General features: G+C 39.4%; 1 protein-coding gene across 2 annotated transcripts in view; it reads right to left on the bottom strand.

The window, feature by feature from the left end:
• The window catches only part of pebp4 (phosphatidylethanolamine binding protein 4), a 63526-nt gene that overhangs the window by 2298 nt on the left and 45437 nt on the right, over positions 1-15791 (bottom strand). For both annotated transcript variants that reach the window (XR_014623201.1, XM_084361107.1), the window contains exons 5-6: positions 8786-8831; positions 6668-6784 (exon numbers count right to left, since the gene is read on the bottom strand). Coding sequence is in view for 1 of the 2 variants with exons in the window: in XM_084361107.1 (XP_084217233.1) it covers positions 6668-6784; positions 8786-8831 (163 nt within the window). In the remaining variant the exon portion in view is untranslated. The remainder of the gene's footprint in view (positions 1-6667; positions 6785-8785; positions 8832-15791) is intronic.

Here is a 15791-nt window from a genome sequence, read left to right as displayed (position 1 = left end):
TAGAAATGGAGTGAAATGACTGGCTTCCAGCACAACACAGAAGCTCCACAGAGCCCCTTTACAAACTGATGGCAGGGATGTCATGAACCAGTGGCTCATGAATGTGATAGCACAAAAACTATGTTATATAAGAGCTAAAAATCGGTCAATGCCATCAGTGATTGTCATCCTATTTCCCAATTGGCCAATAGCAGTCAACAAGGAGAAGATTGGCCAATAATCATGTACTTTTTCAAGGTTTTTACAGAATATATTTCTGTATTTAACTCAAATGGAAAACTAGAATGTTTAATATGAAATGACAGTATTACCACATTATTATTTAACTGTTTTTGGGCTCATGCCCCCTTCCAGGTCGTCCCTACATGTTTAGCTTATGGGACTGACACCCTTGGCGTGTCTGGGGTTTGCCATGAGGTAAGGTCAGGTCCTGAGCTCAGCTGGGGAAGTTGATGAATAATAACTGGATGAGCAGATGAGTACCTGTAATCTTGCCAGCTCTTTTCTGTGAATGAGGATTGCCTGCAGAAAGGGCTCCAATAATCAAGTGAGGGCAATGGAGTCAAGTGACCTGTCTGTATGGTAGGGCATGGCCCCAGTGGCCCCTCTGGCCTATGCTTCAGTGGGAGATAATGCACCGCCTCTGCAGATGCCTAAACTCCCCTGCATGTCCAGAACAAAGTCCCTCACCCCGTAGAGGTAGCACTTAGCTGAGGGGTGAGGCAGCTGGGGGACAACAAACTTTACACTGAATATAGGGATATAGTTCACGAGTCATGTGGCAGATTTCACTCTCATGACAGTCATGCATTAATAGTCAAACTTTCGCTTTCCCCTTTTCATAGAGAGACTCTGCCTTGCACTGGAATATGGCAACATTTCCTCTAACGAAGAATGTCACACTGAAGATCATCTTATTGTAGACTAACGATCAGACGGAGAGTCAAAACCAGGCGCTGCTTGTAAGGCTTTACACACATAATCCTGTCTAAAGCTGTGCAATCATTGGGCGCAATCCAAAAGGAGGCAAATTCACAATATCTGGTGCTATCACGCTGGCTGGTACCCTGCAAATGCCTAGACTTACAAGTGACCTTAAAATAGGCTGGTGTCTGTTTGTAGTGCAGAGACGTGTTTCCACCTCTCCCATCTGCCGGCTCATGGAAAGGACAGATAGTGTGGGACCTGAGGGCGATGTTAAAGTCTTCCTGCCTCCCCTTTTGTTTCCACCTTGCGTCTCCGTCTGGGTATGGCAGGAAGATCAGGACTGCTGTGAGGTGACACAGAACTGCTACATTTAGTGGTGTGGGCGGTGTCCCTGTTAAACCTCTTATAGTCTCTCAAAAATACTCAAAACCAAGTGATCCTGTTCATCGCTGTAGAGTGAGAGGAGCCATATCAGGGTAAGAGCTTTACTGAGCTTTATCATACAAAATTCATAGTCATAATAATGCGATCCTAAAATCTTGAATGTCTTTGTGGATGTTAGAGGTCAGGGGTCAGCCTCAGAGCAGTCGTAGCTCACTCAGAGATGCTTCAGCAGGGCGGATGACTGCTGTCGAGGGACCTGAGTCGAGGATCGGTTTCACACTGTTGTATCTCAGTTCACAGCCTGGCTCAGTATAGCAGTAACAAAATGCTGTCGCTTTGCGGGGACTCCATATTCAATCTTAAAGGGTTGCTAAGCATTTTTCAACTGTCACATAGCAGGAAAATGGTAATGTTAAATGTTAATTCATCCTTCAATTCCCATTTGGCTTGATAAATGACCCAAATGGTTAATCAATTATCAGAATTGTCGTTGCTGTCAATCAGCTAATGGAATAAACTAACCATTACTTTTTTTTATCAATTAAAGGGGCAGTTCACCCCAAAATCAAACAGTACATATTTTTCCTCTAACCGGTAGTGCTATTTATCCATCTAGATTATTTTGGTGTGAGTTTCAGACTTTTGAAATGATCTGCCTTCTCTTAAATATAGTGGAAGGAGACTGCACTTGGCTTGTGATGCTCTAAGAACTAAAAACAAACAAACAAACAAACAAAACATTTTAAAAACCTGACAGAAATCTCTCTTTTCATGAATCATGACCCGCTTACTCAAGGTAATCCACAGAACTTGTTGTGAGCAGTTTCATGTAGGAAGTGTTTTCTTTCTATCAAACTACACCTGCCAACCGTATGACAACGCAGAAGGAAGCCTGCATGTACTCATGGAGACGCTAGTTAACGAAGCTAGTTAACGTTACAGCTTAGCCAAGGAGGATACCATTTTTGCTGTCAGAAGCACAATCCTCTAACACATGTTGAGTTTTTCAGATGTATTTTTTGGTGCTTTGAGCACCACATGATGGGCCATCTAGTTTCATTAAATTGGAGAGAAGGCAGACATTTATACTGCAGATGTCTCCCAAATTAGCAACTTGCATCAAAACAATCTACAATGATAAAAAGCACTTCAGGTAAGTATATATGTATTTTAGATTTTTCAGTTGAACTGTCCCTTTAATCTGTGATCATTTTCTTAATTAACTGATTAACCATTTGGTCTAAAAATTGTGAGGAAAACGGCAAAAATGACCATCATAATTTCCTAAACATCATTAAATACCATGTTTTGACACTGGATTAATTGAAAGGATGGCCCCTTGAGTTGCAGCATCTCATTTGGTCCTATAGACACAAATACAAAATAAAACACTTAACAAATACATAAACAAATGTACACTACAAATGCAGAGATACACACAGCTAGCTCACCCTCTTCCATCCTCTTTATATCTGTCCAACAAACCAAATTAATTCAGCTTACTATCACATATAACAAAGATAGCAGAAAAACAGAAAGCAGAAACATTTGGCATTTTTGCTCAAAAAACAATTAAAGAATGATAGATCAGTTCTTTGATTATTGTTTTAGCTCTACTTTGACTATTTATAAATGTAATAAGTAATTCTCATATATTTATAGATGAGGGAAGTTGAGGAAAAATATAGAAACTTTTACCTCGAACCTGACAATCAAAAAAAAAAACAAGAAAAAAACAAGAACACACAACCAGCCAAAATCCGTAACGTCAAAGTGTTCCCTTTAAGGCAGCCGACTCCTGGCTGAAACTCAGGCCTGCTGTAGCAACCAAATCCTGGCTCTCTTGACTCCACGCAGCTCTGATTAATGGTAGAGGCTGTGGGTGGGTGGTAGACATGGATCTGCCCATTACCACACTGCAACATTGCAAATGGCTTCAATTACTGTGGAGTGTGCTGAGCTGGCAGTAGGGGCTCTAGGAGGCAAGATGAGCAACGTGCACCATCCAGCAGCTAACTCTACTGTGATCCATTCATTCACACAACATGATCGTCACGTACATCCTCTGCCTTGTAATTTAACATGAAAAAATTGAGGAAAAAGGACAAGAAGTGATCAATTTTTAATTTAGGACTTTTCCTTTATTTTTTTGTTTCTGATCAATCTAAAGTATCTGCTGAGGTCCCATTCAGAAGACGGGGCTGGATGTGTGAACAGTGTATGTGGGCTGAAACAACACCAGATAGCCTCTCTCAAGGCCTCAGCGTTTCCCCTTCCCGGCCTCGTAACACTGTTTCCCTTGACAAACTGACTTGGCGGCACTAGACAGTAGCAGGACATATTGAGGGCTTGCCAAGTGGCTAACAAGTATCACGAGGGCCTGTGTGCCCACGCCTGCCCCCCACCCTGGCACAGGGGCAGCCTCCAGTCAGGGACAGCCTTCCTGAGCCACAGCGAAGGGGATTCCCTTCGATCACGCCCCTGTGCCCAGTGCCAAGAGCACAGCCCCCCTGTGGTTCCTTGTGTAACAAACCAGCTGTCTCCATCAGATCACTGACCCACATTCATAACCTTAACACAGGAGGCACAGCAGACTCCCACGGTTTCCAACAACAGTCCTGCTCTACCTCTCATTGTTCACCCCCGTTCACTACTCAAGTGATGGTCAGAGATGAAAAGAAAAAAGACGACAAATTTGCGACAAAATTGAGTCAATGACTGCGCTACTGGAAGTGGAAAACGATCATTAGGAGTCTCCCACCCACGACTAAATGCTCTCCCTTTGCAAATCACATCAATTAATGTCATGGGCTATGAAAAATGCTCTCTGTGTCATACCACATGGAGGGAGGACAGACGCTAATAAGTGAACATACTTAACGGAGGAGGTGGGGAGACATGGGATTCCCTCCGTTCCTCTTGTCTGTGCGGGAATACCGTCCTCATCATGGCCAAGTGGAGGGCGATAATAATACAGCAGGTACAACATTGAATTCAGCCAAACCAATCAAAACTGTGAAAATTGAATATTTTTCTATTCATAAACCATGACTGGGCTTTCATTCTTAATATGACATGCGGAGTCTATTTCCATTAGCCTCTTTACAAGGGCAGTTATCCTCTCCAGAATTGACCCATCAAATGAAACATTTGATTAGCCAAGAGTGAATTTCTTAATTTCATTTCCCTTGAATAGAGAGAACAGTTTGCAGGAGAGAGGAAGTACAACAGCGGGAGTTAAACTCATCCAGTAGATTAAGGATGGGTGGATCCACTCAGTTCAATCGCTTCATAATGTGGGGGCAACTACTGTATCAGAGCTGGCAGCAGAAAATGAGTATGCTACAGTTTATTTTGCACCAAAAATATATTAAAATATTCTAAATAGCAGGCTATTATTCATGCTATTATTTTCCTTCATCTTAACCAGTTCTGACACAGTGAAAACCCAAACAATGTGATAAGAGTTCATCTCAACCTCCCCAAATGTAAGTTTGAATACATAAAATACTCCAAAATACATCTCTTTTGACATTTCTTTTTCCATAGTATTCAACATCAAACAGTCCTCAGCCTAATGTGCCTGGATTGTTTGCTGACATTGCTGTCAAAAACTTCAAACAGCAGAGACTGGCAGCTCCACTCATTCAGGGCCGCAGCGATTGAAGTCTCAAACCGCCCCGATCTCAACTCAAATCACCGGCTGTGACCTGAGTTGAACAGACAGACGGGCACGCCCCCTGTGAGCTGCTCCACTGTATATCCAAGTGCAGTTGCCCACCTTCAGGAGACTTTTCTTCAGGGGGAGGAAAAGTAGAGAACACCTGAAGTTTAAACAAAACAATAAGTCTGCTTTCTGCAAGACAAACACAGTTGTCTTTTCAGAGACAAACAAAAACATTTTTTGATAATAACAGGAAGAGATCAAGGAAATGAGTACATCAGACGACCAATACTGTATTTTTGGGGCCGATAAAGATATGGATATTAGGGGGGAAAAAAATTCAGATATCGATATATCGGTGTACAGTGTGCATTGATCAGCATTCGAACATTCAAAACAAATTTAAATGCACCCAGGTTAGCTGAACAGCTAGTTTTCATCAGCAGTCCCTTCATCTGATGGTCATGGGCATCCAAAAGTAAATAAAAATAATACAGGTACAATAGTCAAAGGGCACCAAGCCTTTTGTGGCGCAAGAGCAAGCAGCATGTAATCTGATCAACTGCCTCCAGTGCTGTCACTGCTTTTCAGAACCTGGCGCCTACGTTACCCACAATGCAACTTAACCACTCAGCAGTTATAAACTCTCATTTTGTTGTGTAACCCAGTGTTGTATAATGAAAAAAATAAATCCCTTGGAACCTTGAATCATTTTGGACCACTACTATTGCCATATCTGAGTACAAAAGATGGAAAAGCAGATAATAAATAAACAGCACCCAAAACGCTTATCGATATAACTGGGTAATTAAGTCCACTGAAGACTAACTACAATGCTCAGATCTGTTTAAGTTTAATTAGTGTTGACACATCGATTTTTCATTTATTCTGCTTAGGGAGTGCCCTAAACGGGTTGGGTGCTGTGCCTAAACCTGATAATGGTAGGAAAAACCTGACACATCCACTGTTAATGATAACTGACATGGTTGATAAGGTCTTCAGGTTTGGGAGAGGTTAACAAGACATGGTCAGGCAGACTCGTGCAGGTGTGTGTGGGAGCCAACAATACATGTCTTGACCCTGCAGGCATTAACACTGCAGCAGCCTTACTCACTTACCTCATTAACATTTCCCCTGTTAAATTTAAGAATTTATAAATAAGCTCAAATGCCTCGATGAAATGCTCATGATTGTTTTGTGAAATGACGTGTCCCAGATGAAACACAGTCACAGACCACAACCTGGGCTCGAAAGTGGTTAGATGGAGTCTGGCTTGAGTGTCTTGGGACAATATATAAAAAATCAAATCACTCATAATAGCAGCTTCAGTAGCATCGTGGATACATTTTCTGGAACCTAATATGGAAACATTTCACTCTAAATAAAGGATTAAGCCCACTCACACAAATGATGCAATACCTTAATGAATATAATGTTGTAAAATGACACAACTTCCCACTGTATGTCAGAAAATAGAATAATCTACTCTCTGCTGCTCCAAAAATAACTGCAGTCACCTATAAAGGTGACAAAACCTATAACCACAAAAACCATCATGAGAAAATGTTTGGGCCTTTAATGCCTTGGCGTAATCTTTCTATTGCTGATTCAACAACTAACTGTTGGCAGTTGTGTTGATCAGTGTTGGTATATGATAGATGATACTGCCAATTGCTCGTGTGGAGTCATTACCGCGGGACGACTTCTCCGGCTCGGTGAGTGACACTGGTGTGTCTGGAGGCTGTTCAAACAACATGAACTGGTAGCGGTGAAAACCAGACTTCTGTGGTGGGGTTGGAGGAGAATAGTCTGCACGGAAAAACAGAGAATCTGAATTAGGAGAGCTGAGATTGCACATAGCAAGATCTATATGACTTTCCAAAGATGAAACTAAAATCTAACAATGGGCTCAATTATTTTCCTTGGTCAAGGTCCAGGTTTATTGTCATATATACTTAGAAAATACCATGTACATTCAAATGCAATAACCTGCATGTGCCCTGGCTTTCTCAGCCCTTAACACTATAAATAAGTAAATAAATAGATAAAAGAATAAAACATTTTAAAAAAGTACAAGGTGTACAAAAAACCTCTTGATGCATGTGGAATGATTTTCAGATTTTAAGACAACAGTGGTAACTGGCAATGGCTGTAGATCCACAAAAATTGTCATTCCTATCATTCTTCAGTCACTCTGGGTTGTGGGCGATACAGTGGGCTACAGTTTTTCTTTGGATAAATCTTTAAAGATCAGATATTATGCAAAAGGCACTTTTCATGGCTTTTTAACATAAATATGTGTAGGCTGTGTGTCTAGAGACACATGAAATGTTAGAAAACACCACCTTCTCCCTCTTTTATCTTGCTACAACTATCAGCAAATGTGTGTTCCAAAAAGCCCGTCTGAACTGCCTCCCCAGGTGATGTCCTAATAGGGTTTGTTAAGCACCATCCCCAGCAAGGTGACCAGTGTGAATCTACCTTGCTGTCCGCCATTGTTAAATCCTCGCTATTACCAACTCTGGTAACACAAAATTGACATGTTGTCATTCAAATTGTCATTCACAGGCTTGTATAGGCAACTGAGAGAGACGGGGTAGGCCTCATTTTTCATGTCATGTCACAATCCGCTCACAAATGGACAATGAAGAAGTGATTAATACATGTAAATTGCTATACATTTTTAATCTAGCATCTTTAAATGTATTTTTAACAGGAAATGTGTCGACAGCAACTGGAAAGCTCTTTCTCAACGAGGGCCGGCACAAAGCAGGATGCGTTTCAGAACTGAAGCTCAAGATGGATTGATACCGACTGTCCGTGACCCAAGGTCCAACTCCATTCCCCATTTAAAAAAAAATTTTTTTTTGGTTATTATTCTTTTTGGCCTTTTTTATTGCTTTTTTAATAGGACAGCATGAAGTGTGACAGGAAACAGGGATGACAAGCAGCAAAGGGCCACAGATCGGATTCAAATCTGCAGCACACTCTACCGACTGAGCTACTGGGGCGCCCCTTTTTATGTTGTTTTACTGTTTATTTTGCAGGTTAGCCTATTGAGCTTAGCATTAGCATATTGGGTGACTATTGTGCCTCGCTTTGATTGTAAGCCCACATGCCGGAGCAATGTCAGTGTATGTAATATAAGGGGAAGTCAGAATGTCCATGAGAAATTCTGTGAAAGCAGAGTAGTAGGTTTGATGTGGGTCATGATGCTTTTTGTGGAACATCATATTGTAACGCAAGCCCAGCTGGCTTTGTTGTTACATGAAACCCCCTCCTTCTCTATGATCCTCGCCAGTATGTGTTTGTTTGTTGCTGATGTATGTAATTTTACTTGACAGACATGCCCTGAAGGTACACATGTGAAAAAAAAAAAAAAGGTCTAACGGAAACAGTAATTCCTTTGCTTGGCAACGTTGTGTAACTTTGAATTAGCACCAATTTGCTAAAAACACCATCATCAACACACTTTCTTTGGGTTTACATCTGACTCTCAACTCTACATTGCAACTGTTACATCTATTAAACTAAATACAATGATAGGTAAGGAGTAAAATAATCCTGATGCAAAGGGTCAAAAATGAGCAATTTAAATGTTGAACACAAACAGTGATAAAACTAAGTTAAATTGCTTAAATTAAAAAATTATACTGTGGAATTTTTCCAACTCAAATATATATGATCTCCCAGAGTATACTGTACAGCTCGCACAAAGTAAATAAACAAGATATTTACAGTATGTAATTAAAGATGTAATGAGTACAGCAAGAAAAGGCTACAAAATGGCCAGTTGAAAACCATACTTACCAGTGAGGGTCGTCCCTTGAATGTCGCCTTTCTTGAGTGCATTTCCCTGGTTATTCAAAAAGAGTCAGTCAGTCAAAGTAATCTGGCAGATTTATAAAGGATAGTTAGATTCAGATCTGGAATAACAATCTAAAAAACAATTTGACAAGACAGACAGTAAAGTGGGCATTACATTGCTTCTTACAACACTAACATAATGCCACTCATCTCTTAGTTTTGTGCTCTCGCAGCCAAATATTCTGTGCTCGCTTAGCTCAGCGGTCAGTCCTTGAACAAGCACCCACTGTACCAACTAGAGAGAGGCTGCAGACGCCATTTAATTCCCAAGCCAATTTTATTTGGAGCCAATTCTGTTATAGTCTAGCTAAGTTAGACGTATATTGTAACAGCAAGGGATTTCAGCACGCATAGATGCAACAAACATTCAGACTCAAGTGATTAATGGGAAAAAGCAATCACTTGTTGCTGGTAATTAAAAACTTTATATTTAGAGGAAGCATCACTCCATCGAAGCTGTTGGTTCAAACACATCAAGGTTAAATATCTAAAGATCTGTTACATTCATTTCCAGACAAAAGCCAGTTCCCAAACAAATTAAACCACTGAGCAGATTTCCAGGTGATAATTATTCCATACTATTATTTGTATATTAACTTCCTGTTGCCTAGAAACAGACATCATGTAACCCGATGTGAAGCGCGGATATTTTTTCATAAGCATTTTCTACTGTATATTTGTCAGGTTAAACTCCCTCATCCCCAGAAAGCACACAGTCAGGCACCTCACACTGCAAATTGCACACAGCAATGTTTGTTTAATAGACTCGGCTGCTTACTGCAAGACGGTTGCATCCTTGAGTGGGAGGAAAAAAGGACTAAATATGTTGTCTGTGAAATGGCCCAAAACCCACTTGAGGTAAGCATGGAAGTCCCCATCACAAGCATCAAATCTCTGGTCCCAGCACCTTTTTCTCCACACACAGGCTCCCCCCACAGGGTGACAAAGGTACTGTGTTACTAGACAGCATGTGAGGACAAAAGACATGCAGGACGAGGAGCTTTTGTCTCAGCAAAATTCAGTTTACTGGATGAAAGAACCAAATAAAATCCAGTTTGTAACAGTATAGAAACCTGAATCTGTGTCTCTCAACTCAGAACATGCAATGGAATTTTGTGCATCTTGGGAAAAGGGTTGCACAATTAACCAAATATTATAGAAATCGCACTACAGCGATAACCAAATCCCAGAAGCTGCGATTTTTTCTTAAATAAAGGTCAAATATGTGAGAATATGTATAATGCATTATTCTACTTATACAGCATCATAAGTACTGTAGTGCTGGAGTGATGCCCTGGCCTACAAGTCTTCTTCTCCAGACGTAAGAAAATGGGTGTTTGGTAACACTCAATAATAACTATCATTAATAAATGATACATTTATAGTTAACAAACAAACAATTAAATGTTTTATAAACCATTAATTAAACAACTGTTTATTGTAAAGTTGCATCTAATGTTTGTAATACTTGGTTAATACTTGGTATATGGTTAAATATATACCTCTGTCCAAAAATCCCCTTTAATTCAATCAAGCCTAATCCAATATTACACTTGATAGCACTGTATCACTCTAAATTTTAAACCACTCATAACTGTTTAAGCAATTTAAGCTCACCAGATCACGGATCTGCATCAAATTTTACTCAGTTTTTTCCAGATCCGTCCCTTTATCCAGATCCACAGCAAAAGTTAATGGGGTCTACTTGGGACTGAGAGCCATTCTCAGACCAAGTTTGGCGGATATCCATGAAAGTCATTTCTGTGTAATCACACTACCAAACCAACCAACCAACCAACCAAACAAACAACCAAACAAACAGACATGGGTGAAAACATAACCTCCTTGGTGGAGGTAATAAATACGTAGTTCAAAGTTCATAGTTGTGTAGTTCATCTATAAATATAATTTGGATGGCCATCATAAAGTTGCAACTGAGGTTTATAAACCTTTACACTTGCTTAACAAATGGTTTAAAGGTCATTACATTGTTTGTTATTAGTGAAATTACTATAACCTAAAATTTAAACCCCAACCAGTGTTGCATCATCATTGTTTTTCAGTTTTTTCTAGAGAAAGACAATTGTGACGCAAAACTGATCATTCCAATTAATTGTGCAACACATCGCAATATCTATGTAATATCTGTCAAAATAATCGCATTATGATTGTTTTCAATTGTTCAGCCCTAGTGTTTTACACTCAGCCATTTTGATTTCTTTGTTTGACTTGAACTTGATCCTCCTTTCTCAGGAATCTAATAACTAACTACAGTATTAATGTTAAGTTTAGTTTCAATTTATATCACAAGGAAATGTAAAGATGTTGCTCTCTAGTCCTACAAACTGTGGAACAAAGGACTAAGAAGCTGATCACAATCTTTTTTTTTTTTTAAATACCACTCCTGGCTGTCACTTGGCAGCTGATTAAATACTGTTTCGAGGTGACCATGGTGCTCAGTGTCAATTCGAATGTTAAAACTCTTTAGTCACAAGCACACAGTGTGACTGAGATACACCTTCTGAAGATTTGTTCATCAATATTATAATTTATATTTGAGTCTTTCAGTAAGAAGCATGTAGCAGTAACAAAGCACATGTCTTCTATTGTGCATCATCTCTTCTATAATGCTGTATCTGCTGTTTAGGAGGTTTAGCAGTAAGCATTAAAGCGCAGAGCACCAGTGTTTACACAGACTGGTAAAATTCAGAAGATTAGTTTCCACTGTGAGTATCTTCATCCACTGATCAGTGAGAAAAAAAGCTTTATTTAGAAATAGCAAGAGTCCTGCAGCCCGCAGGATCCAAACCCATTGCCATAGCAACAGGTAGTCAACATTTGAGCGTGCAACATTTTCCCACATCTTAATGCTCGCTTCTCGCTCACTCTCCATGGCACCCTCTGCCCTTTTAATTTCATTATAATACATAGAGTAAAAACAACAGCAAATGAATGCGATATTGAAAATTCTGCCAAACAATAAAAGACGAGTCAGTCACATGCAGAACGCACATACAATAACATATATTAATATTCACAAGATATAAAAATCTTCAAAATAATCAGTTGTGTGGTGGTAGTGTTTTATCTATTCCGGAGCAGAGCTGGTATCACAGTGGTTGTGACAGGGCAGGGCCGTGTTGAGGTCGCTGACTCTTGGTGTTCACTGGGGAGTGACGGACTCGCTCACACTAATCTACAGGACATTCTCACATGGTGGGCGGCCTCCCTCGGGGACCCTGCTGTGGGGGCGGGGCACAAAGCGTGAAAAGTTCTGACCGCTGAATGATTGACAGCCGCTTGCTGTGTTAATTGTGTGTATTAAGAAAGGTTAAAGCATGGGTTTTAATGTGTGTATCATTGTGTTCTTGCAGTGTTTTATAGCATTAGAAATACACTTGCAGAGTTTCTAATAAATGTTTAATATTACGAAAACATGTGGGCAAAAATAAAATGAACCATCAAAAATTTAAATGACTTCAATAATTCAATTCAATAATTCAAGTTATTTGTAGAGGCCAACCGATATGTTTGTTGGCCAAAATGATGTATATGTATATTGAGCTATCGCAGATACACTGCTATTGACTTATCTATTGTCTGATATGCGCCGAAAGGAAAACTTTTTTTTAAAGATTATAATGTAGAAAAAAACATGCTTGAAACATAAAATGTATAATTAATACATTGCTGGTGATGTTTACTGTTTCAGTGCAGTGATGTTATTTTAGACGGTAAAGTTTAATGTTAAACTGTAAAATATCCTGCCTCCATTACATATCTTTAACAAAAGTGATTACAATTCACATGTTAGAGATAACTGCAAAAGATGTGTGTAAATTGGCCAATATATCAATATGTGGTATCTTTACTTCCTAATATTGATAAATAATCGGCATTGATAAATTATCGGCATTGGGACGCAAAAATCGAGTATTTGTTGGACTTAGACCCAGATGGTGAACAAGCACACGCAAAGGTTTCTCATTCAAGTTATTTCAACTGCAGTTTAGCTGCTTGGATGGTTGATGTTATGGCCACTTGCACCACAGAAAGTTTTCATATAGTAAATCTATTACAGCTTTGTTAGGGGGGAATCAAAAGCCACACAGCGCATTGATGAAGTTAATCTTGGATCAATGATAACCTCAGCTAGGATGATACTCTGAGCTCAGGGTTAGAGAAGTCAAAAGCGCTGAGACTTCACACTGTAAAGCTCCCCAATAAAAGCAGGAACAGTAACAATCCATACACTCAGGAGAACTATCTTAATATGGATACCATGACAGGTGACAACAAACACATCCTGAATGAAAGTTAGCCCGACTGATAACATGAGAAAATTATAAGATAATTTATATGTAATTAAGGTCTAGATTAAAATCTGATGTGAAGCAAGTGTGCTGGTTTGTTAATTCTTATGTACTGTAATCTCCAGTACATCATACTAGGGCTACAACTAACCGTTATTTTCATTGTTGATTATTCTGTAGATTATTCTCTCAATTAATTGATTAGTTGTTTGGTCAATAAATTGTCAGAAAATGGTGAAAAATGTCGATCAGTGTTTCCCAAATCCCAAAATGATAAATGTCTTGATTTGTCCACAAGCCAAAGATATCCATTCAAAGAGGAGTAAATACACTAGAAAATATTTACATGTAAGCCAGACTTTTTTTTTTTTTAAAGATTGGCAATTAATTTAGTAGTTGACAACTCAATTATCAATGAATCAATGACTACGATAGTTGCAGCGCTATTTAAGCTTTGAACAAACATTATACATCAATTTATCAAATTGCTAAACACACTAAGAATAAACCCTGTTGCAGTACAATACATACTGACCAACTGCAAACAGTTTTATTTTTGGCTTGTCTGTGCTGGCCTCAAGCTGAGGATAAAAGTAACATTACATAATGCAGATGTCAGAGAAAACAATAGCTTGGATGGTTGTAACTGTACAGTATGTTTGCTCATAATACAAATGCAAGGCATACTGTACAGCCTTTTCATTATTGACAGTTAACATAAAGATCCACTGGCCGACAAAGCAGTTAGTTGAATCTGAAGCAGAACATCAAAAATGTGCTGTGAATCTTTACTGCAGGAGTCCAGCAGATTACTCACTGCTGCGTCAGTGTTTCAACTGTTGAGAAATTTGCAAGTTATGTCATTTAAACAGCTGAAAGTTGAAAAAGACTAGGAACTGCTTCATTATCTATGCAGTTACCAAGGAACACACCATGAGTGTTTCTAAATATCTCATCCAGGCACTACAATTTGAATTCACATGTTTATTTCTTATACATTTCTTATATGTTCATAAAGCTGAATATCACTCTGATATCAATTGTATATTTCCAATACACTTCTTAAATATTCATATTTTTTCATTTTCAGTCAGACAGTCATTTTTCATAATAGTAATGGTGACAGCATGGACGTTTGGGGATCATCAGAAAGAAGTATGTCAATCATTTTATCTATAGTTGCCATATGTAAAAGTCTAGTTTCATTCAGCTGCAGGACAAGACAAACCTTTTTTTATTTAAATGCTAATGTAAAAAACAGAGAAAGACATAAACTACCCGGATCGAGTTAATGTGAGACTTATTAAGTCAAACAAAATGTGACCACGCTTTGCATCCTCATACTAGGGGAATACCCATTCTTGAAGCTGTGATGGTGAATCACACACTGAGCAGTGTGGGAGAGGCAGAAACTGTCAGAGAGATAAAAACTGAAAGCGTCAAAATGGCTGTTTACTATTTTACTTAACAGAAAAGAACAACATACTCTGAGGCAAAAAGGTGTGTCAATATTTTAAGAGCATCATTTCTGATTTGGGAGATGAAGAACTAGTGAGCAATAAACAGGAGAGAAATCATAGGAACGGAATCAGGGGAAGCCTGGACATGCTTTGTCTCAGTTGTCAGCTCGCCCTTACATATCAAATGGAAAAGTAAATAGGAACAATACCATTGAAAAATCTGGCAGTGACAGATCTATGGTTTGTTGATTGTAATTCAAACTAACTGAAGCAATAAGTTGTCTAGAAAATGTCACCACAGTTGTTAATCTAGTCAGGGGTATGATTATCGATCAGCTAAATATTTGGTGCACTGTGTTGACATTGCCGGAGACTGCCCAGACTTTTGATGTATTTGTGGCAGCAGGGGGTGTAGCACGCTGGGACACCACCTTTCAAATGAAGGGCATGAGTTCGTGACTCTGAAACAGGAAACATGTGCCCTGTTAAATGGCCCATGAAAAAGACAAGAGTTCCCACAAGCTGTGGTACAGCTGATCCTGACAGCTGATCTGCTGGTGCAAGGCAGTCAAGGGGAACAGAGAGAACAGCATGTTGATGTAAATATAAAAAATTACCATGTGAAGAATTGATTAAATATATCATCCAGTGCTTGTTCCTAAATGTTAATGTTAGGACAGTTCACCCCCCCAAAAAATCAAAAATACACATTTTTCCTGTTACCAGTAAAGCGATGTATTGTTTTGGTGCAAGTTGCCAAGTTTTGGAGATATAGGCTGTAAAGAGACTATTTAATTTCTACCACACAACACCGGTTTCTACCAAACAACAACGGTATTTACATCCAGCTGTGAGTTTCAAAGTTTCAAATCACTAGTGCAGGCAGATCCCTCGTGTTTGTGTGTCGCTCGGTCGCTCACAGCAGGATGTAAATACCGGTGTGTATCTATTGTGAGTTCTGCTGATCTTGTCCGGCGCGGCTTCCGCTTCCGTAATGCAAGCGGGTGCGAGGGAGACTCGCGGGAGCGTGCCTCCAGGCAAATATAGTATAGTGACTGTTTAGGCTGTAAAAATGTACTAAATGATGTCGTTTTGAGTAAACTCTGGATGTCGCCACTTCAGGACACTTGGATTGCCGCGGACGAGCAGTATGGAGGAATATTACAAAGTTTTTGT

The sequence above is a fragment of the Pagrus pagrus genome, assembly GCF_965226575.1.
Source record: "Pagrus pagrus genome assembly, chromosome: 8".
Classification (NCBI taxonomy): domain Eukaryota; kingdom Metazoa; phylum Chordata; class Actinopteri; order Spariformes; family Sparidae; genus Pagrus; species Pagrus pagrus.
The sequence above is the reverse complement of the archived record's forward strand: the minus strand, read 5'-3'. Positions and strand labels throughout refer to the sequence as shown.